The sequence below is a fragment of the Salvelinus fontinalis genome, chromosome 16 (assembly GCF_029448725.1).
Source record: "Salvelinus fontinalis isolate EN_2023a chromosome 16, ASM2944872v1, whole genome shotgun sequence".
Classification (NCBI taxonomy): Eukaryota; Metazoa; Chordata; class Actinopteri; order Salmoniformes; family Salmonidae; genus Salvelinus; species Salvelinus fontinalis.
In genome coordinates this window covers 49165152-49188022 of record NC_074680.1, presented here as the reverse complement: position 1 = coordinate 49188022, position 22871 = coordinate 49165152, and the positions used below count along the sequence as shown (strand labels likewise).

The 22871-nt window shown below is 55.1% G+C and overlaps 1 protein-coding gene across 3 annotated transcripts in view; it reads left to right on the top strand.

Moving 5' to 3' along the window:
• Positions 1 to 22084, top strand: part of alms1 (ALMS1 centrosome and basal body associated protein) — a 142564-nt gene extending 120480 nt beyond the window's left edge. For 2 of the 3 annotated variants that reach the window (XM_055865652.1, XM_055865650.1), the window contains 4 exons: positions 10967 to 11024; positions 13346 to 13402; positions 18799 to 18898; positions 21767 to 22084. In XM_055865652.1, the coding sequence (XP_055721627.1) occupies positions 10967 to 11024; positions 13346 to 13402; positions 18799 to 18898; positions 21767 to 21811 (260 nt within the window). In that variant the 3' untranslated portion in view covers positions 21812 to 22084. The remainder of the gene's footprint in view (positions 1 to 10966; positions 11025 to 13345; positions 13403 to 18798; positions 18899 to 21766) is intronic. The other variant, XM_055865651.1, reaches the window with a different exon arrangement.
• Positions 22085 to 22871: the final 787 nt, after the last annotated feature.

The window sequence follows — 22871 nt, the reverse complement described above, 5'->3', positions numbered from 1 at the left end:
GGTACCAACCCTCCCCTGGTCTCCCAACCTGCAGGTACCAACCCTCCCCCTAATCTCCCAACCTGCAGGTACCAACCCTCCCCTAGTCTCCCAACCTGCAGATACCAACCCTCCCCCTAGTCTCCCAACCTGCAGGTACCAACCCTCCCCCAGTCTCCCAACCTGCAGGTACCAACCGTCTCCCAACCTGCAGGTACCAACCCTCCCCTAGTCTCCCAACCTGCAGGTACCAACCGTCTCCCAACCTGCAGGTACCAACCGTCTCCCAACCTGCAGGTGCCAACCCTCCCCCAGTCTCCCAACCTGCAGGTACCAACCCTCCCCCAGTCTCCCAACCTGCAGGTACCAACCCTCCCCCAGTCTCCCAACCTGCAGGTACCAACCCTCCCCCAGTCTCCCAACCTGCAGGTACCAACCCTCCCCCAGTCTCCCAACCTGCAGGTACCAACCGTCTCCCAACCTGCAGGTACCAACCCTCCCCTAGTCTCCCAACCTGCAGATACCAACCCTCCCCCAGTCTCCCAACCTGCAGGTACCAACCGTCTCTCAACCTGCAGGTACCAACCCTCCCCCAGTCTCCCAACCTGCAGGTACCAACCGTCTCCCAACCTGCAGATACCAACCCTCCCCCCAGTCTCCCAACCTGCAGGTACCAACCCTCCCCCAGTCTCCCAACCTGCAGGTACCAACCCTCCCCCAGTCTCCCAACCTGCAGGTACCAACCCTCCCCCGGTCTCCCAACCTGCAGGTACCAACCCTCCCCTGGTCTCCCAACCTGCAGGTACCAACCCTCCCCTGGTCTCCCAACCTGCAGGTACCAACCGTCCCCCTAATCTCCCAACCTGCAGGTACCAACCCTCCCCCTAATCTCCCAACCTGCAGGTACCAACCCTCCCCTAGTCTCCCAACCTGCAGATACCAACCCTCCCCCTAGTCTCCCAACCTGCAGGTACCAACCCTCCCCCAGTCTCCCAACCTGCAGGTACCAACCGTCTCCCAACCTGCAGGTACCAACCCTCCCCTAGTCTCCCAACCTGCAGGTACCAACCGTCTCCCAACCTGCAGGTACCAACCGTCTCCCAACCTGCAGGTGCCAACCCTCCCCCAGTCTCCCAACCTGCAGATACCAACCCTCCCCCAGCCTCCCAACCTGCAGGTACCAACCGTCTCTCAACCTGCAGGTACCAACCCTCCCCTAGTCTCCCAACCTGCAGGTACCAACCCTCCCCCTAATCTCCCAACCTGCAGATACCAACCCTCCCATGGTCTCCCAACCTGCAGGTACCAACCGTCCCCCGGTGTCCCAACCTGCAGGTACCAACCCTCCCCCAGTCTCCCAACCTGCAGGTACCAACCGTCCCCCGGTGTACCAACCGTCCCCCAGTCTCCCAACCTGCAGGTACCAACCTCCCCTAGTCTCCCAACCTGCAGGTACCAACCGTCCCCCGGTGTACCAACCCTCCCCCAGTCTCCCAACCTGCAGGTACCAACCCTCCCCTAGTCTCCCAACCTGCAGATACCAACCCTCCCCCTAGTCTCCCAACCTGCAGGTACCAACCCTCCCCCAGTCTCCCAACCTGCAGGTACCAACCGTCTCCCAACCTGCAGGTACCAACCCTCCCCTAGTCTCCCAACCTGCAGGTACCAACCGTCTCCCAACCTGCAGGTACCAACCGTCTCCCAACCTGCAGGTGCCAACCCTCCCCCAGTCTCCCAACCTGCAGATACCAACCCTCCCCCAGCCTCCCAACCTGCAGGTACCAACCGTCTCTCAACCTGCAGGTACCAACCCTCCCCTAGTCTCCCAACCTGCAGGTACCAACCCTCCCCCTAATCTCCCAACCTGCAGATACCAACCCTCCCATGGTCTCCCAACCTGCAGGTACCAACCGTCCCCCGGTGTCCCAACCTGCAGGTACCAACCCTCCCCCAGTCTCCCAACCTGCAGGTACCAACCGTCCCCCGGTGTACCAACCGTCCCCCAGTCTCCCAACCTGCAGGTACCAACCTCCCCTAGTCTCCCAACCTGCAGGTACCAACCGTCCCCCGGTGTACCAACCGTCCCCCAGTCTCCCAACCTGCAGGTACCAACCTCCCCTAGTCTCCCAACCTGCAGGTACCAACCGTCTCCCAACCTGCAGGTACCAACCGTCCCCCAGTGTCCCAAACTGCAGGTACCAACCGTCCCCCAGTCTCCCAACCTGCAGGTACCAACCGTCACCCGGTGTCCCAACCTGCAGGTACCAACCCTCCCCCGGTCTCCCAACCTGCAGGTACCAACCGTCCCCCGGTGTCCCAACCTGCAGCTACCAACCCTCCCCCAGTCTCCCAACCTGCAGGTACCAACCCTCACCTAGTCTCCCAACCTGCAGATACCAACCCTCCCCCAGCCTCCCAACCTGCAGGTACCAACCGTCTCTCAACCTGCAGGTACCAACCCTCCCCTAGTCTCCCAACCTGCAGATACCAACCCTCCCATGGTCTCCCAACCTGCAGGTACCAACCGTCCCCCGGTGTCCCAACCTGCAGGTACCAACCCTCCCCCAGTCTCCCAACCTGCAGGTACCAACCGTCCCCCGGTGTACCAACCGTCCCCCAGTCTCCCAACCTGCAGGTACCAACCTCCCCTAGTCTCCCAACCTGCAGGTACCAACCGTCCCCCGGTGTACCAACCGTCCCCCAGTCTCCCAACCTGCAGGTACCAACCTCCCCTAGTCTCCCAACCTGCAGGTACCAACCGTCTCCCAACCTGCAGGTACCAACCGTCCCCCAGTGTCCCAAACTGCAGGTACCAACCGTCCCCCAGTCTCCCAACCTGCAGGTACCAACCGTCCCCCGGTGTCCCAACCTGCAGGTACCAACCCTCCCCCAGTCTCCCAACCTGCAGGTACCAACCGTCCCCCAGTGTCCCAACCTGCAGGTACCAACCGTCTCCCAACCTGCAGGTACCAACCGTCTCCCAACCTGCAGGTGCCAACCCTCCCCCAGTCTCCCAACCTACAGGTACCAACCCTCCCCCAGTCTCCCAACCTGCAGGTACCAACCCTCCCCTAGTCTCCCAACCTGCAGGTACCAACCCTCCCCCAGTCTCCCAACCTGCAGGTACCAACCCTCCCCCAGTCTCCCAACCTGCAGGTACCAACCCTCCCCCTAATCTCCCAACCTGCAGGTACCAACCCTCCCCTAGTCTCCCAACCTGCAGATACCAACCCTCCCCCTAGTCTCCCAACCTGCAGGTACCAACCCTCCCCCAGTCTCCCAACCTGCAGGTACCAACCGTCTCCCAACCTGCAGGTACCAACCCTCCCCTAGTCTCCCAACCTGCAGGTACCAACCGTCTCCCAACCTGCAGGTACCAACCGTCTCCCAACCTGCAGGTGCCAACCCTCCCCCAGTCTCCCAACCTGCAGATACCAACCCTCCCCCAGCCTCCCAACCTGCAGGTACCAACCGTCTCTCAACCTGCAGGTACCAACCCTCCCCTAGTCTCCCAACCTGCAGGTACCAACCCTCCCCCTAATCTCCCAACCTGCAGATACCAACCCTCCCATGGTCTCCCAACCTGCAGGTACCAACCGTCCCCCGGTGTCCCAACCTGCAGGTACCAACCCTCCCCCAGTCTCCCAACCTGCAGGTACCAACCGTCCCCCGGTGTACCAACCGTCCCCCAGTCTCCCAACCTGCAGGTACCAACCTCCCCTAGTCTCCCAACCTGCAGGTACCAACCGTCCCCCGGTGTACCAACCCTCCCCCAGTCTCCCAACCTGCAGGTACCAACCCTCCCCTAGTCTCCCAACCTGCAGATACCAACCCTCCCCCTAGTCTCCCAACCTGCAGGTACCAACCGTCCCCCGGTGTCCCAACCTGCAGGTACCAACCCTCCCCCGGTCTCCCAACCTGCAGGTACCAACCGTCCCCCGGTGTCCCAACCTGCAGCTACCAACCCTCCCCCAGTCTCCCAACCTGCAGGTACCAACCCTCACCTAGTCTCCCAACCTGCAGATACCAACCCTCCCCCAGCCTCCCAACCTGCAGGTACCAACCGTCTCTCAACCTGCAGGTACCAACCCTCCCCTAGTCTCCCAACCTGCAGATACCAACCCTCCCATGGTCTCCCAACCTGCAGGTACCAACCGTCCCCCGGTGTCCCAACCTGCAGGTACCAACCCTCCCCCAGTCTCCCAACCTGCAGGTACCAACCGTCCCCCGGTGTACCAACCGTCCCCCAGTCTCCCAACCTGCAGGTACCAACCTCCCCTAGTCTCCCAACCTGCAGGTACCAACCGTCCCCCGGTGTACCAACCGTCCCCCAGTCTCCCAACCTGCAGGTACCAACCTCCCCTAGTCTCCCAACCTGCAGGTACCAACCGTCTCCCAACCTGCAGGTACCAACCGTCCCCCAGTGTCCCAAACTGCAGGTACCAACCGTCCCCCAGTCTCCCAACCTGCAGGTACCAACCGTCCCCCGGTGTCCCAACCTGCAGGTACCAACCCTCCCCCAGTCTCCCAACCTGCAGGTACCAACCGTCCCCCAGTGTCCCAACCTGCAGGTACCAACCGTCCCCCAACCTGCAGATACCAACCCTCCCCCCAGTCTCCCAACCTGCAGGTACCAACCCTCCCCCAGTCTCCCAACCTGCAGGTACCAACCCTCCCCCAGTCTCCCAACCTGCAGGTACCAACCCTCCCCCGGTCTCCCAACCTGCAGGTACCAACCCTCCCCTGGTCTCCCAACCTGCAGGTACCAACCCTCCCCTGGTCTCCCAACCTGCAGGTACCAACCGTCCCCCTAATCTCCCAACCTGCAGGTACCAACCCTCCCCCTAATCTCCCAACCTGCAGGTACCAACCCTCCCCTAGTCTCCCAACCTGCAGATACCAACCCTCCCCCTAGTCTCCCAACCTGCAGGTACCAACCCTCCCCCAGTCTCCCAACCTGCAGGTACCAACCGTCTCCCAACCTGCAGGTACCAACCCTCCCCTAGTCTCCCAACCTGCAGGTACCAACCGTCTCCCAACCTGCAGGTACCAACCGTCTCCCAACCTGCAGGTGCCAACCCTCCCCCAGTCTCCCAACCTGCAGGTACCAACCCTCCCCCAGTCTCCCAACCTGCAGGTACCAACCCTCCCCCAGTCTCCCAACCTGCAGGTACCAACCCTCCCCCAGTCTCCCAACCTGCAGGTACCAACCCTCCCCCAGTCTCCCAACCTGCAGGTACCAACCGTCTCCCAACCTGCAGGTACCAACCCTCCCCTAGTCTCCCAACCTGCAGATACCAACCCTCCCCCAGTCTCCCAACCTGCAGGTACCAACCGTCTCTCAACCTGCAGGTACCAACCCTCCCCCAGTCTCCCAACCTGCAGGTACCAACCGTCTCCCAACCTGCAGATACCAACCCTCCCCCCAGTCTCCCAACCTGCAGGTACCAACCCTCCCCCAGTCTCCCAACCTGCAGATACCAACCCTCCCCCAGTCTCTCAACCTGCAGGTACCAACCGTCTCTCAACCTGCAGATACCAACCCTCCCCCCAGTCTCCCAACCTGCAGGTACTAACCCTCCCCATAGTCTCCCAACCTGCAGATACCAACCCTCCCCTAGTCTCCCAACCTGCAGGTACCAACCCTCCCCCAGTCTCCCAACCTGCAGGTACCAACCCTCCCCTAGTCTCCCAACCTGCAGGTACCAACCCTCCCCCAGTCTCCCAACCTGCAGGTACCAACCCTCCCCCCAGTCTCCCAACCTGCAGATACCAACCCTCCCCCAGTCTCCCAACCTGCAGGTACCAACCGTCTCCCAACCTACAGATACCAACCCTCCCCCAGTCTCCCAACCTGCAGATACCAACCGTCTCTCAACCTGCAGATACCAACCCTCCCCCCAGTCTCCCAACCTGCAGGTACCAACCCTCCCCCAGTCTCCCAACCTGCAGGTACCAACCCTCCCCCGGTCTCCCAACCTGCAGGTACCAACCGTCCCCCAGTGTCCCAACCTGCAGGTACCAACCGTCCCCCTAATCTCCCAACCTGCAGGTACCAACCCTCCCCCTAATCTCCCACCCTGCAGGTACCAACCCTCCCCTAGTCTCCCAACCTGCAGATACCAACCCTCCCCCAGTCTCCCAACCTGCAGGTACCAACCGTCTCCCAACCTGCAGGTACCAACCCTCCCCTAGTCTCCCAACCTGCAGGTACCAACCGTCTCCCAACCTGCAGGTACCAACCGTCTCCCAACCTGCAGGTGCCAACCCTCCCCCAGTCTCCCAACCTGCAGGTACCAACCCTCCCCCAGTCTCCCAACCTGCAGGTACCAACCCTCCCCTAGTCTCCCAACCTGCAGGTACCAACCCTCCCCCAGTCTCCCAACCTGCAGGTACCAACCCTCCCCCAGTCTCCCAACCTGCAGGTGCCAACCCTCCCCCAGTCTCCCAACCTGCAGGTACCAACCCTCCCCCAGTCTCCCAACCTGCAGATACCAACCCTCCCCCAGTCTCCCAACCTGCAGGTACCAACCGTCTCTCAACCTGCAGGTACCAACCCTCCCCCAGTCTCCCAACCTGCAGGTACCAACCGTCTCCCAACCTGCAGATACCAACCCTCCCCCCAGTCTTCCAACCTGCAGGTACCAACCCTCCCCCAGTCTCCCAACCTGCAGATACCAACCCTCCCCCAGTCTCTCAACCTGCAGGTACCAACCCTCCCCCTAGTCTCCCAACCTGCAGATACCAACCCTCCCCCAGTCTCCCAACCTGCAGGTACCAACCGTCTCTCAACCTGCAGATACCAACCCTCCCCCCAGTCTCCCAACCTGCAGGTACCAACCCTCCCCCAGTCTCCCAACCTGCAGGTACCAACCCTCCCCCAGTCTCCCAACCTGCAGGTACCAACCCTCCCCCAGTCTCCCAACCTGCAGGTACCAACCCTCCCCCGGTCTCCCAACCTGCAGGTACCAACCCTCCCCTGGTCTCCCAACCTGCAGGTACCAACCCTCCCCTGGTCTCCCAACCTGCAGGTACCAACCGTCCCCCTAATCTCCCAACCTGCAGGTACCAACCCTCCCCCTAATCTCCCAACCTGCAGGTACCAACCCTCCCCTAGTCTCCCAACCTGCAGATACCAACCCTCCCCCTAGTCTCCCAACCTGCAGGTACCAACCCTCCCCCAGTCTCCCAACCTGCAGGTACCAACCGTCTCCCAACCTGCAGGTACCAACCCTCCCCTAGTCTCCCAACCTGCAGGTACCAACCGTCTCCCAACCTGCAGGTACCAACCGTCTCCCAACCTGCAGGTGCCAACCCTCCCCCAGTCTCCCAACCTGCAGGTACCAACCCTCCCCCAGTCTCCCAACCTGCAGGTACCAACCCTCCCCCAGTCTCCCAACCTGCAGGTACCAACCCTCCCCCAGTCTCCCAACCTGCAGGTACCAACCCTCCCCCAGTCTCCCAACCTGCAGGTACCAACCGTCTCCCAACCTGCAGGTACCAACCCTCCCCTAGTCTCCCAACCTGCAGATACCAACCCTCCCCCAGTCTCCCAACCTGCAGGTACCAACCGTCTCTCAACCTGCAGGTACCAACCCTCCCCCAGTCTCCCAACCTGCAGGTACCAACCGTCTCCCAACCTGCAGATACCAACCCTCCCCCCAGTCTCCCAACCTGCAGGTACCAACCCTCCCCCAGTCTCCCAACCTGCAGATACCAACCCTCCCCCAGTCTCTCAACCTGCAGGTACCAACCGTCTCTCAACCTGCAGATACCAACCCTCCCCCCAGTCTCCCAACCTGCAGGTACTAACCCTCCCCATAGTCTCCCAACCTGCAGATACCAACCCTCCCCTAGTCTCCCAACCTGCAGGTACCAACCCTCCCCCAGTCTCCCAACCTGCAGGTACCAACCCTCCCCTAGTCTCCCAACCTGCAGATACCAACCCTCCCCCAGTCTCCCAACCTGCAGGTACCAACCCTCCCCCAGTCTCCCAACCTGCAGGTACCAACCCTCCCCCCAGTCTCCCAACCTGCAGATACCAACCCTCCCCCAGTCTCCCAACCTGCAGGTACCAACCGTCTCCCATCCTACAGATACCAACCCTCCCCCAGTCTCCCAACCTGCAGGTACCAACCGTCTCTCAACCTGCAGATACCAACCCTCCCCCAGTCTCCCAACCTGCAGGTACCAACCCTCCCCCAGTCTCCCAACCTGCAGGTACCAACCCTCCCCCGGTCTCCCAACCTGCAGGTACCAACCCTCCCCTGGTCTCCCAACCTGCAGGTACCAACCCTCCCCTGGTCTCCCAACCTGCAGGTACCAACCGTCCCCCAGTGTCCCAACCTGCAGGTACCAACCGTCCCCCTAATCTCCCAACCTGCAGGTACCAACCCTCCCCCTAATCTCCCAACCTGCAGGTACCAACCCTCCCCTAGTCTCCCAACCTGCAGATACCAACCCTCCCCCTAGTCTCCCAACCTGCAGGTACCAACCCTCCCCCAGTCTCCCAACCTGCAGGTACCAACCGTCTCCCAACCTGCAGGTACCAACCCTCCCCTAGTCTCCCAACCTGCAGGTACCAACCGTCTCCCAACCTGCAGGTACCAACCGTCTCCCAACCTGCAGGTGCCAACCCTCCCCCAGTCTCCCAACCTGCAGGTACCAACCCTCCCCCAGTCTCCCAACCTGCAGGTACCAACCCTCCCCCAGTCTCCCAACCTGCAGGTACCAACCCTCCCCCAGTCTCCCAACCTGCAGGTACCAACCCTCCCCCAGTCTCCCAACCTGCAGGTACCAACCGTCTCCCAACCTGCAGGTACCAACCGTCTCCCAACCTGCAGGTACCAACCCTCCCCTAGTCTCCCAACCTGCAGATACCAACCCTCCCCCAGTCTCCCAACCTGCAGGTACCAACCGTCTCTCAACCTGCAGGTACCAACCCTCCCCCAGTCTCCCAACCTGCAGGTACCAACCCTCCCCCAGTCTCCCAACCTGCAGATACCAACCCTCCCCCAGTCTCTCAACCTGCAGGTACCAACCGTCTCTCAACCTGCAGATACCAACCCTCCCCCCAGTCTCCCAACCTGCAGGTACTAACCCTCCCCATAGTCTCCCAACCTGCAGATACCAACCCTCCCCTAGTCTCCCAACCTGCAGGTACCAACCCTCCCCCAGTCTCCCAACCTGCAGGTACCAACCCTCCCCTAGTCTCCCAACCTGCAGGTACCAACCCTCCCCCAGTCTCCCAACCTGCAGGTACCAACCCTCCCCCCAGTCTCCCAACCTGCAGATACCAACCCTCCCCCAGTCTCCCAACCTGCAGGTACCAACCGTCTCCCATCCTACAGATACCAACCCTCCCCCAGTCTCCCAACCTGCAGGTACCAACCGTCTCTCAACCTGCAGATACCAACCCTCCCCCAGTCTCCCAACCTGCAGGTACCAACCCTCCACCAGTCTCCCAACCTGCAGGTACCAACCCTCCCCCGGTCTCCCAACCTGCAGGTACCAACCCTCCCCTGGTCTCCCAACCTGCAGGTACCAACCCTCCCCTGGTCTCCCAACCTGCAGGTACCAACCGTCCCCCAGTGTCCCAACCTGCAGGTACCAACCGTCCCCCTAATCTCCCAACCTGCAGGTACCAACCCTCCCCCTAATCTCCCAACCTGCAGGTACCAACCCTCCCCTAGTCTCCCAACCTGCAGATACCAACCCTCCCCCTAGTCTCCCAACCTGCAGGTACCAACCCTCCCCCAGTCTCCCAACCTGCAGGTACCAACCGTCTCCCAACCTGCAGGTACCAACCCTCCCCTAGTCTCCCAACCTGCAGGTACCAACCGTCTCCCAACCTGCAGGTACCAACCGTCTCCCAACCTGCAGGTGCCAACCCTCCCCCAGTCTCCCAACCTGCAGGTACCAACCCTCCCCCAGTCTCCCAACCTGCAGGTACCAACCCTCCCCCAGTCTCCCAACCTGCAGGTACCAACCCTCCCCCAGTCTCCCAACCTGCATGTACCAACCCTCCCCCAGTCTCCCAACCTGCAGGTACCAACCGTCTCCCAACCTGCAGGTACCAACCGTCTCCCAACCTGCAGGTACCAACCCTCCCCTAGTCTCCCAACCTGCAGATACCAACCCTCCCCCAGTCTCCCAACCTGCAGGTACCAACCGTCTCTCAACCTGCAGGTACCAACCCTCCCCCAGTCTCCCAACCTGCAGGTACCAACCGTCTCCCAACCTGCAGATACCAACCCTCCCCCCAGTCTCCCAACCTGCAGGTACCAACCCTCCCCCAGTCTCCCAACCTGCAGATACCAACCCTCCCCCAGTCTCTCAACCTGCAGGTACCAACCGTCTCTCAACCTGCAGATACCAACCCTCCCCCCAGTCTCCCAACCTGCAGGTACCAACCCTCCCCATAGTCTCCCAACCTGCAGATACCAACCCTCCCCTAGTCTCCCAACCTGCAGGTACCAACCCTCCCCCAGTCTCCCAACCTGCAGGTACCAACCCTCCCCTAGTCTCCCAACCTGCAGGTACCAACCCTCCCCCAGTCTCCCAACCTGCAGGTACCAACCCTCCCCCCAGTCTCCCAACCTGCAGATACCAACCCTCCCCCCAGTCTCCCAACCTGCAGATACCAACCGTCTCCCAACCTGCAGATACCAACCCTCCCCCCAGTCTCCCAACCTGCAGATACCAACCCTCCCCCAGTCTCTCAACCTGCAGGTACCAACCCTCCCCCTAGTCTCCCAACCTGCAGATACCAACCCTCCCCCAGTCTCCCAACCTGCAGGTACCAACCGTCTCTCAACCTGCAGATACCAACCCTCCCCCCAGTCTCCCAACCTGCTGGTACCAACCCTCCCCCCAGTCTCCCACCCCTCTCAGGTTCTCCCAATCTTTCAGGCTCCTGTATCCACCAACTCAACAACTTAACAGGTTTGTTAAACATGGCTGATTTTGTCCTGTCTTCTCTCCCAAGGCACAGCGGAGTTTCAACGAGCCGTTCCAAAGAAGGAGATGGTGCAGAGGTCTAAACAGTAAGGCCGGATAGATGTCGACTTTAATTAGCATTAAACATTCTGCTTTTCACTTTGAATGAGGATATCTCACATTTTAATTATTATCAAGTGGAAATAAATGCAGGTTATTTTCCATAAACGTATCACATTGTGTTCGTTCCCCTCCCGTAACTCCTCCCCTCTTCTGTTTCCCTCTCGTAACCCCTCCCCTCTCCGCTGTTTCCCTCTCGTAACCCCTCCCCTCTCTTCTGTTCCCCTCTCGTAACCCCTCCCCTCTCTATTGTTCCCCTCTCGTAACCCCTCCCCTCTCTTCTGTTCCCCTCTCGTAACCCCTCCCCTCTCTTCTGTTCCCCTCTCGTAACCCCTCCCCTCTCCGCTGTTCCCCTCTCGTAACCCCTCCCCTCTCCGCTGTTCCCCTCTCGTAACCCCTCCCCTCTCCGCTGTTCCCCTCCCGTAACCCCTCCCCTCTCTTCTGTTCCCCTCTCGTAACCCCTCCCCTCTCTTCTGTTCCCCTCTCGTAACCCCTCCCCTCTCCGCTGTTCCCCTCTCGTAACCCCTCCCCTCTTTGCTGTTCCCCTATCGTAACCCCTCCCCTCTCCGCTGTTCCCCTATCGTAACCCCTCCCCTCTTCTGTTCCCCTCTCGTAACCCCTCCCCTCTTCTGTTCCCCTCTCGTAACCCCTCCCCTCTCTTCTGTTCCCCTCTCGTAACCCCTCCCCTCTCCGCTGTTCCCCTCTCGTAACCCCAACCCTCTCCGCTGTTCCCCTCTCGTAACCCCTCCCCTCTTCTGTTCCCCTCTCGTAACCCCTCCCCTCTCCGCTGTTCCCCTCTCGTAACCCCTCCCCTCTCCGCTGTTCCCCTCTCGTAACCCCAACCCTCTCCGCTGTTCCCCTCTCGTAACCCCTCCCCTCTTCTGTTCCCCTCTCGTAACCCCTCCCCTCTCCGCTGTTCCCCTCTCGTAACCCCTCCCCGCTCCGCTGTTCCCCTCTCGTAACCCCTCCCCTCTTCGCTGTACCCCTATCGTAACCCCTCCCCTCTCTTCTGTTTCCCTCTCGTAACCCCTCCCCTCTCCGCTGTTTCCCTCTCGTAACCCCAACCCTCTCTTCTGTTTCCCTCTCGTAACCCCTCCCCTCTTCTGTTCCCCTCTCGTAACCCCAACCCTCTCTTCTGTTCCCCTCTCGTAACCCCTCCCCTCTCCGCTGTTCCCCTCCCGTAACCCCTCCCCTCTCCGCTGTTCCCCTCTCGTAACCCCTCCCCTCTCCGCTGTTCCCCTCTCGCAACCCCTCCCCTCTCCGCTGTTTCCCTCTCGTAACCCCAACCCTCTCCGCTGTTTCCCTCTCGTAACCCCTCCCCTCTCCGCTGTTCCCCTCTCGTAACCCCAACCCTCTCTGCTGTTTCCCTCTCGTAACCCCTCCCCTCTCCGCTGTTCCCCTCTCGTAACCCCTCCCCTCTCCGCTGTTCCCCTCTCGTAACCCCTCCCCTCTCCGCTGTTCCCCTCTCGTAACCCCTCCCCTCTCCTCTGTTCCCCTCTCGTAACCCCTCCCCTCTCCTCTGTTTCCCTCTCGTAACCCCAACCCTCTCCGCTGTTTCCCTCTCGTAACCCCTCCCCTCTCCGCTGTTCCCCTCTCGTAACCCCAACCCTCTCTGCTGTTTCCCTCTCGTAACCCCTCCCCTCTCCGCTGTTCCCCTCTCGTAACCCCTCCCCTCTCCGCTGTTCCCCTCTCGTAACCCCTCCCCTCTCCGCTGTTCCCCTCTCGTAACCCCTCCCCTCTCCTCTGTTCCCCTCTCGTAACCCCTCCCCTCTCCTCTGTTCCCCTCTCGTAACCCCTCCCCTCTCCGCTGTTCCCCTCTCGTAACCCCTCCCCTCTCCGCTGTTCCCCTCTCGTAACCCCTCCCCTCTCTGCTGTTTCCCTCTCTTAACCCCTCCCCTCTCTTCTGTTTCCCTCTCGTAACCCCTCCCCTCTCCGCTGTTTCCCTCTCGTAACCCCTCCCCTCTCCTCTGTTCCCCTCTCGTAACCCCTCCCCTCTCCGCTGTTCCCCTCTCGTAACCCCATCCCTCTCCGCTGTTTCCCTCTCGTAACCCCTCCCCTCTCCGCTGTTCCCCTCTCGTAACCCCTCCCCTCTCCTCTGTTCCCCTCTCGTAACCCCTCCCCTCTCCTCTGTTCCCCTCTCGTAACCCCTCCCCTCTCCGCTGTTCCCCTCTCGTAACCCCTCCCCTCTCCGCTGTTCCCCTCTCGTAACCCCATCCCTCTCCGCTGTTTCCCTCTCGTAACCCCTCCCCTCTCCGCTGTTCCCCTCTCGTAACTCCCCCCCCCCCCCCCCCCCCTCTTGTGCTATCAGACGGTCAGGTCAGGAACAGGAAGCAGACTCTAACAACAGGGGGGCCAGGAGGAGGAGGTAGGTTACACAACATAGATAACCCCTCCCCCTGTGCTGTCAGACAGGAACAGGAAGCAGACTCTAACACTGAGACCAGACAGGAGGAGGTGGTAGGTTACACAACATAGATAACCCTCCCCCTGTGCTGTCAGACAGGAACAGGAAGCAGACTCTAACACTGAGACCAGACAGGAGGAGGTGGTAGGTTACACAACATAGATAACCCTCCCCCTGTGCTGTCAGACAGGAACAGGAAGCAGACTCTAACACTGAGACCAGACAGGAGGAGGTGGTAGGTTACACAACATAGATAACCCTCCCCCTGTGCTGTCAGACAGGAACAGGAAGCAGACTCTAACACTGAGACCAGACAGGAGGAGGAGGTAGGTTACACAACATAGATAACCCTCCCCCTGTGCTGTCAGACAGGAACAGGAAGCAGACTCTAACACTGAGACCAGACAGGAGGAGGTGGTAGGTTACACAACATAGATAACCCTCCCCCTGTGCTGTCAGACAGGAACAGGAAGCAGACTCTAACACTGAGACCAGACAGGAGGAGGTGGTAGGTTACACAACATAGATAACCCTCCCCCTGTGCTGTCAGACAGGAACAGGAAGCAGACTCTAACACTGAGACCAGACAGGAGGAGGTGATAGGTTACACAACATAGATAACCCTCCCCCTGTGCTGTCAGACAGGAACAGGAAGCAGACTCTAACACTGAGACCAGACAGGAGGAGGTGGTAGGTTACACAACATAGATAACCCTCCCCCTGTGCTGTCAGACAGGAACAGGAAGCAGACTCTAACACTGAGACCAGACAGGAGGAGGAGGTAGGTTACACAACATAGATAACCCTCCCCCTGTGCTGTCAGACAGGAACAGGAAGCAGACTCTAACACTGAGACCAGACAGGAGGAGGAGGTAGGTTACACAACATAGATAACCCTCCCCCTGTGCTGTCAGACAGGAACAGGAAGCAGACTCTAACACTGAGACCAGACAGGAGGAGGAGGTAGGTTACACAACATAGATAACCCTCCCCCTGTGCTGTCAGACAGGAACAGGAAGCAGACTCTAACACTGAGACCAGACAGGAGGAGGTGGTAGGTTACACAACATAGATAACCCTCCCCCTGTGCTGTCAGACAGGAACAGGAAGCAGACTCTAACACTGAGACCAGACAGGAGGAGGTGGTAGGTTACACAACATAGATAACCCTCCCCCTGTGCTGTCAGACAGGAACAGGAAGCAGACTCTAACACTGAGACCAGACAGGAGGAGGTGATAGGTTACACAACATAGATAACCCTCCCCCTGTGCTGTCAGACAGGAACAGGAAGCAGACTCTAACACTGAGACCAGACAGGAGGGACACAGCTGACGCTTAAACCAACTATCCAAAACCTAAAACTGACCCTTAACCTAAACCTAATTTTGATATGTTCTGGGGCGTCACGCGTGTCCTTGTAGGCTTTACTAGACAGAGGAGGAGGTAAGTCACAGGTCAGACAGATCAAAGTTCCCACAGCATACATAGATAACCCTGGTTCAAAAAGCTGGTTCACCAGCAATGTGTCTGTCTTATCCTGCCATGGATTAACCAGGAGCCTATCCATAAAGGTTTCCCAATGGTCTACTCGACTCTTCAGGCTTTTGCCGTCATGCTTTAGTATTATTCACAGTTCGCATAGGCCTACCTGCAGTATTCACAGTTCGCATAGGCCTACTGCAGTATTCACAGTTCACATAGGCCTACTGCAGTATTCACAGTTCGCATAGGCCTACCTGCAGTGCATACTGCAGTATTCACAGTTCACATAGTCCTACCTGCAGTATTCACAGTTCACATAGGCCTACCTGCAGTATTCACAGTTCTCATAGGCCTACCTGCAGTGCATACTGCAGTATTCACAGTTCACATAGGCCTACTGCAGTATTCACAGTTCGCATAGGCCTACCTGCAGTATTCACAGTTCGCATAGGCCTACCTGCAGTATTCACAGTTCACATAGGCCTCCCTGCAGTGCATACTGCAGTGTTCACAGTTCACATAGGCCTACCTGCAGTGCATACTGCAGTATTCACAGTTCGTACAGGCCTCCCTGCAGTGCATACTGCAGTATTCACAGTTCACATAGACCTACCTGCAGTGCATACTGCAGTATTCACAGTTCGCATAGGCCTACCTGCAGTGCATACCGCAGTATTCACAGTTCACATAGGCCTACCTGCAGTGCATACTACAGTATTCACAGTTCACATAGGCCTACCTGCAGTGCATACTGCAGTATTCACAGTTCACATAGGCCTACCTGCAGTGCATACTGCAGTATTCAAAGTTCATATAGGCCTACCTGCAGTGCATACTGCAGTATTCACAGTTCACATAGGCCTACCTGCAGTGCATTCTGCAGTATTCACAGTTCACATAGGTCTACCTGCAGTGCATACTGCAGTATTCACAGTTCACATAGGTCTACCTGCAGTGCATACTGCAGTATTCACAGTTCACATAGGTCTACCTGCAGTGCATACTGCAGTATTCACAGTTCACATAGGTCTACCTGCAGTGCATACTGCAGTATTCACAGTTCACATAGGCCTACCTGCAGTGCATGCTGCAGTATTCACAGTTCATATAGGCCTCCCTGCAGTGCATACTGCAGTATTCACAGTTCACATAGGCCTCCCTGCAGTGCATACTACAGTATTCACAGTTCGTACAGGCCTCCCTGCAGTGCATACTGAGCCTATATGCAAAGACATGTAGTCCTCAAGACAATGTTGACTGTCGACACTCCAAACATTTTGACTGTTGTCAGTACTCGTTACTGTATGTGCTATTTAGTAAACTGTTGGATCAATCCACGATAGACTAGAATATTCCGTGCCCCTAGCTCAACACAAAGACCGTCAATAACCTGCAGAACTGGAGACAATGGTTGATTGGCCAAGGCCTCGTCACACTTCAATTTATTCATCAACATCCAGCCGTTTCTCCCCACCGCCTCCAGCCGTTTCTCCCCACCGCCTCCAGCCGTTTCTCCCCACCGCCTCCAGCCGTTTCTCCCCACCGCCTCCAGCCGTTTCTCCCCACCGCCTCCAGCTATTGTGCTCATAATTCCTGCTGTGAAAATAGCAGAAGTATTTCTGACACACCCCTGGATCTACAGTGTATTTGGGAAAGTATTCAGACCCCTTCTTGACTATTTCCACATTTTGTTACGTTACAGACTTATTCTAAAATGGATTCAATAAATAAAACATCCTCAGCGATCTACACACAATACCCCATAATGACAAAGCGAAAACAGATTTTTATTTTTAATATACACATACCTTATTTACATAAGTATTCAGACCCTTTGCTATGAGACTTGAAATTGAGCTCAAGTGGATCCTGTTTATATTGATCATCCTTGATGTTTCTACAACTTCATTGGAGTTCACCTGTGGTATTATCCAAATGATTGGACATGATTTGGAAAGGCACACACCTGTCTATATAAGGTCCCACAGTTGACAGTGCATTTCAGAGCAAAAAACAAAGCCATAAGGTCAAAGGAATTGTCCGTAGAGCTCAGAGACAGGATTGTGTCGAGGCACAGATCTGGGGAAGGGTACCAAAACCATTTCTGCAGCATTGAAGGTCCCCAAGAACACAGTGGCCTCCATCATTCTTAAATGGAAGAACTTTGGAACCACCAAGACTCTTCCTAGAGCTGGCCGCTCGGCCAAACTGAGCAATCGGGGGAGAAAGGCCTTGGTCAGGGAGGTGACCAAGAACCCAATGCTCACTGACAGAGCTCTAGAGTTCCTCAGTGGAGATGGGAGAACCTTCCAGAAGGACAAACATCTCTGCAGCACTCCACCAATCAGGCCTTTATGGTAGAGTGGCCAGACGGAAGCCACTCCTCAGTAAAAGGCACATGACAGCCCGCTTGGAGTTTGCCAAAAGGACTCTCAGACCATGAGAAACAAGATTCTCTGTTCTAATGAAACATGGCACCATCCCTACGGTGAAGCAGGGTGGAGGCAGCATCATGCTGTGGGGATGTTTTTCAGTGGCAGGGACTGGGAGACTAGTCAGGATCAAAGGAAAGATGAATGGAACAAAGTACAGAGAGATCCTTGATGAAAACCTGCTCCAGAGCGCTCAGGACCTCAGACTGGGGCGACGGTTCACCTTCCAACAGGACAACGACCCTAAGCACACAGCCAAGACAACGCTGCTGTGCAGCGACGCCCCCCATCCAACCTGACAGAGCTTGAGAGGATCTGCAGAGAAGAATGGGAGAAACTCCCCAAATACAGGTGTGCCAAGCTTGTAACGTCATACCCAAGAAGACTCAAGGCTGTAATCACTGCCAAAGGTGCTTCAACAAAGTACATCACTTATTTAAATGTGATGTTTCAGTTTTTTATTTATACATTTGCAAAAATGTATAAAAACCTGTTTTTGCTTTGTCATTATGGGGTGTTGTGATGTCATTATGGGGTATTGTGATGTCATTATGGGGTATTGTGATGTCATTATGGGGTGTTGTGATGTCATTATGGGGTGTTGTGATGTCATTATGGGGTGTTGTGATGTCATTATGGGGTGTTGTGATGTCATTATGGGGTGTTGTGATGTCATTATGGGGTGTTGTGATGTCATTATGGGGTATTGTGATGTCATTATGGGGTGTTGTGTGGAGATCCATTTTAGAATAAATCTGTAACGTGACAAAACGTGAAAAATGTCAAGAGGTCTAAATACTTTCAGAATGAACTGTATAGTGCTACTGCCAGTGCTAAGACTTGACTTAGCCTTGACTTAGCCTTGACTTAGCCTTGACTTAGCCTTGACTTAGCCTTGACTTGGCCTTGACTTGGCCTTGCCTTGGCCTTGACGTGGCCTTGACTTGGCCTTGACTTGGCCTTGCCTTAGGTTTGTTCAAATAGAGCCCAAGGAGTGCTGCTGGAAAAATCAAGAGTTGCTGATGGTCAGAATACAGTTATAATATACTGGACAACCTAATGATTCATACTCATGATTATATCTGGACAGGTCATGTTTTATCTATCTCACCGTATCCCCCTCTCCCCTGTCATCTCTCCTCCCATCTCTCTCTTCCCCTCCTCTCTCTCCCATAATCTCTCCTCCCCCTCTCTCCCCTGTCATTTCTCCTCCCCCTCCTCTCATCTCTCTCTTCCTCTCCTCTCTCTCCCATCATCTCTCTTCCCCTGTCATCTCTCCTCCCCCTCCTCTCATCTCTCTTCCTCTCCTCTCTCTCCCATCATCTCTCCTCCCCCTCGCTCCCCTGTCATCTCTCCTCCCCCTCCTCTCATCTCTCTCTTCCCCTCTCTCTCCCATCATCTCTCCCCTGTCACCCCCCCCCCCCCCCCTCTCTCCCCATCAGGATGTATGAGCAGCTGCCAGAGGTGCAGAGAAGGAGAGAGGAGGAGAAGAGGAGAGAGGAGTACCGCTCTTACAGACTCAACGCTCAGCTCTACAACAAGGTAGTAGGCTGTTCAAACCCACAACTCTACTGCATGGGTCCTGGTCAACAGTAGAGTACTATATAGGGCCCTGGTAAACAGTAGAGTACTATATAGGGTCCTGGTCAACAGTAGAGTACTATATAGGGTCCTGGTCAACAGTAGAGTACTAAATAGGGCCCTGGTAAAGAGTAGAGAACTATATAGGGTCCTGGTCAACAGTAGAGTACTATATAGGGTCCTGGTCAACAGTAGAGTACTATATAGGGCCCTGGTAAACAGTAGAGTACTATATAGGGTCCTGGTCAACAGTAGAGTACTATATAGGGTCCTGGTCAACAGTAGAGTACTAAATAGGGCCCTGGTAAAGAGTAGAGAACTATATAGGGTCCTGGTCAACAGTAGAGTACTATATAGGGTCCTGGTCAACAGTAGAGTACTATATAGGGCCCTGGTAAACAGTAGAGTACTATATAGGGTCCTGGTCAACAGTAGAGTACTATATAGGGCCCTGGTCAACAGGAGAGTACTATATAGGGCCCTGGTCAACAGGAGAGTACTATATAGGGTCCTGGTCAACAGTAGAGTACTATATAGGGTCCTGGTCAACAGTAGAGTACTATATAGGGTCCTGGTCAACAGGAGAGTACTATATAGGGTCCTGGTCAACAGTAGAGTACTATATAGGGAATAGGGTCCTGGTCAACAGTAGAGTACTATATAGGGCCCTGGTCAACAGGAGAGTACTATATAGGGTCCTGGTCAACAGGAGAGTACTATATAGGGCCCTGGTCAACAGGAGAGTACTATATAGGGTCCTGGTCAACAGTAGAGTACTATATAGGGCCCTGGTCAACAGGAGAGTACTATATAGGGCCCTGGTCAACAGTAGAGTACTATATAGGGTCCTGGTCAACAGGAGAGTACTATATAGGGTCCTGGTCAACAGGAGAGTACTATATAGGGTCCTGGTCAACAGTAGAGTACTATATAGGGTCCTGGTCAACAGGAGTGTACTATATAGGGTCCTGGTCAACAGTAGTGTACTATATAGGGCCCTGGTCAACAGTAGAGTACTATATAGGGCCCTGGTCAACAGTAGAGTACTATATAGGGCCCTGGTCAACAGGAGAGTACTATATAGGGCCCTGGTCAACAGGAGAGTACTATATAGGGTCCTGGTCAACAGTAGAGTACTATATAGGGTCCTGGTCAACAGTAGAGTACTATATAGGGCCCTGGTAAACAGTAGAGTACTATATAGGGTCCTGGTCAACAGTAGAGTACTATATAGGGTCCTGGTCAACAGTAGAGTACTATATAGGGTCCTGGTCAACAGTAGAGTACTATATAGGGCACTGGTCAACAGTAGAGTACTATATAGGGTTCTGGTCAACAGGAGAGTACTATATAGGGTCCTGGTCAACAGGAGAGTACTATATAGGGTCCTGGTCAACAGTAGAGTACTATATAGGGCCCTGGTCAACAGGAGAGTACTATATAGGGTCCTGGTCAACAGTAGAGTACTATATAGGGTCCTGGTCAACAGTAGAGTACTATATAGGGCCCTGGTCAACAGTAGAGTACTATATAGGGTCCTGGTCAACAGTAGAGTACTATATAGGGTCCTGGTCAACAGTAGAGTACTATAAAGGGTCCTGGTCAACAGTAGAGTACTATATAGGGTCCTGGTCAACAGTAGAGTACTATATAGGGTCCTGGTCAACAGTAGAGTACTATATAGGGTCCTGGTCAACAGTAGAGTACTATATAGGGTCCTGGTCAACAGTAGAGTACTATATAGGGCCCTGGTCAACAGGAGAGTACTATATAGGGTCCTGGTCAACAGGAGAGTACTATATAGGGTCCTGGTCAACAGTAGAGTACTATATAGGGCCCTGGTAAACAGTAGAGTACTATATAGGGTCCTGGTCAACAGGAGAGTACTATATAGGGCCCTGGTAAACAGGAGAGTACTATATAGGGTCCTGGTCAACAGGAGAGTACTATATAGGGTCCTGGTCAACAGTAGAGTACTATATAGGGCCCTGGTAAACAGGAGAGTACTATATAGGGTCCTGGTCAACAGGAGAGTACTATATAGGGTCCTGGTCAACAGTAGAGTACTATATAGGGAATAGGGTCCTGCAGCAGCGTTGGTGTACGTAACGGCTGCAGCAGCATTAGTATTTTGTTTGTATCGAATTTAAGATTTTGTACATATTATGTATACATGTAAACAGGTATAGAATGTATTTTACATTCTTTAGGAGTTTCCTCAGTGTGAATGAATCAGCCATAGTGAATGAATCAACCGTAGTGAATGAATCAACCGTAGTGAATGAATCAGCCGTAGTGAATGAATCAACTCTAGTGAATGAATCAACTCTAGTGAATGAATCAACTCTAGTGAATGAATCATGAATCAACCGTAGTGAATGAATCAACCGTAATGAATGAATCATGAATCAAACGTAGTGAATGAATCACCTCCCGGGTGGCGCAGTGGTCTAGGGCACTGCATCACAGTGCTAGCTGCGCCACCAGAGTCTCTGGGTTCGCGCCCAGGCTGGGCTGGGTTCGCGCCCAGGCTCGGCCGCAACCGGGAGGTCCGTGGGGCGACGCACAATTGGCATAGCGTCGTCCGGGTTAGGGAGGGTTTGGCCGGTAGGGATATCCTTGTCTCAGTATGTAAAAATGTAAAATGTAATAAAATGTATGCACTCTACTGTAAGTCGCTCTGGATAAGAGCGTCTGCTAAATGACTAAAATGTAAATGTAATGTAAAAATGAATCAACCGTAATGAATGAATCATGAATCAACTGTAGTGAATGAATCAACTCTAGTGAATGAATCAACCGTAGTGATTGAATCCTTTTGTGTTGCAGAGAATCACCAACAGAGTCCTGGGCAGACAAACCCCCTGGCAGTGAGCGCCACACCGAGGAGGTCTTCTACCCTTTATTCCATGTACGTGTGCTGTGAATAAAAGTAGTTCAATCGTTTACATTTTTTTTTTTTACATTTTATTCCGATCTGCTGCAAAGCTTACATTTTGTTCACGTTTAACACATCATGAAGAGAAAAGTCAATAATTTATCTGTTTCTGAAGAGACAAGGCTTTAGTCCTACCAGTTGAGTGTGTATTTAAATACTTTTGGATTATAGTTTTTATGACCATAATATAAATAAACATGCTTTCTACACTGCTGTCTGTTTGTCCCAACCTTGTGTTAGGGCAGAAAGCAGTTCTCCTCACTCCGAGACCCTATAAACTGGATAACCACACAGCTCCAATAGTTACCACAGCTCCAACAGTTACTACAGCTCCAACAGTTACCACAGCTCCAACAGTTACTACAGCTCCAACAGTTACCACAGCTCCAACAGTTACTACAGCTCCAACAGTTACTACAGCTCCAACAACAGTTACTACAGCTCCAACAGTTACTACAGCTCCAACAGTTACTACAGCTCCAATAGTTACCACAGCTCCAACAGTTACTACAGCTCCAACAGTTACCACAGCTCCAATAGTTACTACAGCTCCAACAGTTACTACAGCTCCAACAGTTACTACAGCTCCAACAGTTACTACAGCTCCAACAGTTACTACAGCTCCAATAGTTACTACAGCTCCAACAGTTACTACAGCTCCAACAGTTAGTTACCACAGCTCCAACAGTTACTACAGCTCCAATAGTTACCACAGCTCCAACAGTTACTACAAATCCAACAGTTACCACAGCTCCAATAGTTACTACAGCTCCAATAGTTACTACAGCTCCAACAGTTACTACAGCTCCAACAGTTACTACAGCTCCAACAGTTACTACAAATCCAACAGTTACCACAGCTCCAATAGTTACTACAGCTCCAACAGTTACTACAGCTCCAATAGTTACCACAGCTCCAACAGTTACCACAGTTACAATAGTTACTACAGCTCCAACAGTTAGTTACTACAGCTCCAACAGTTACTACAGCTCCAAC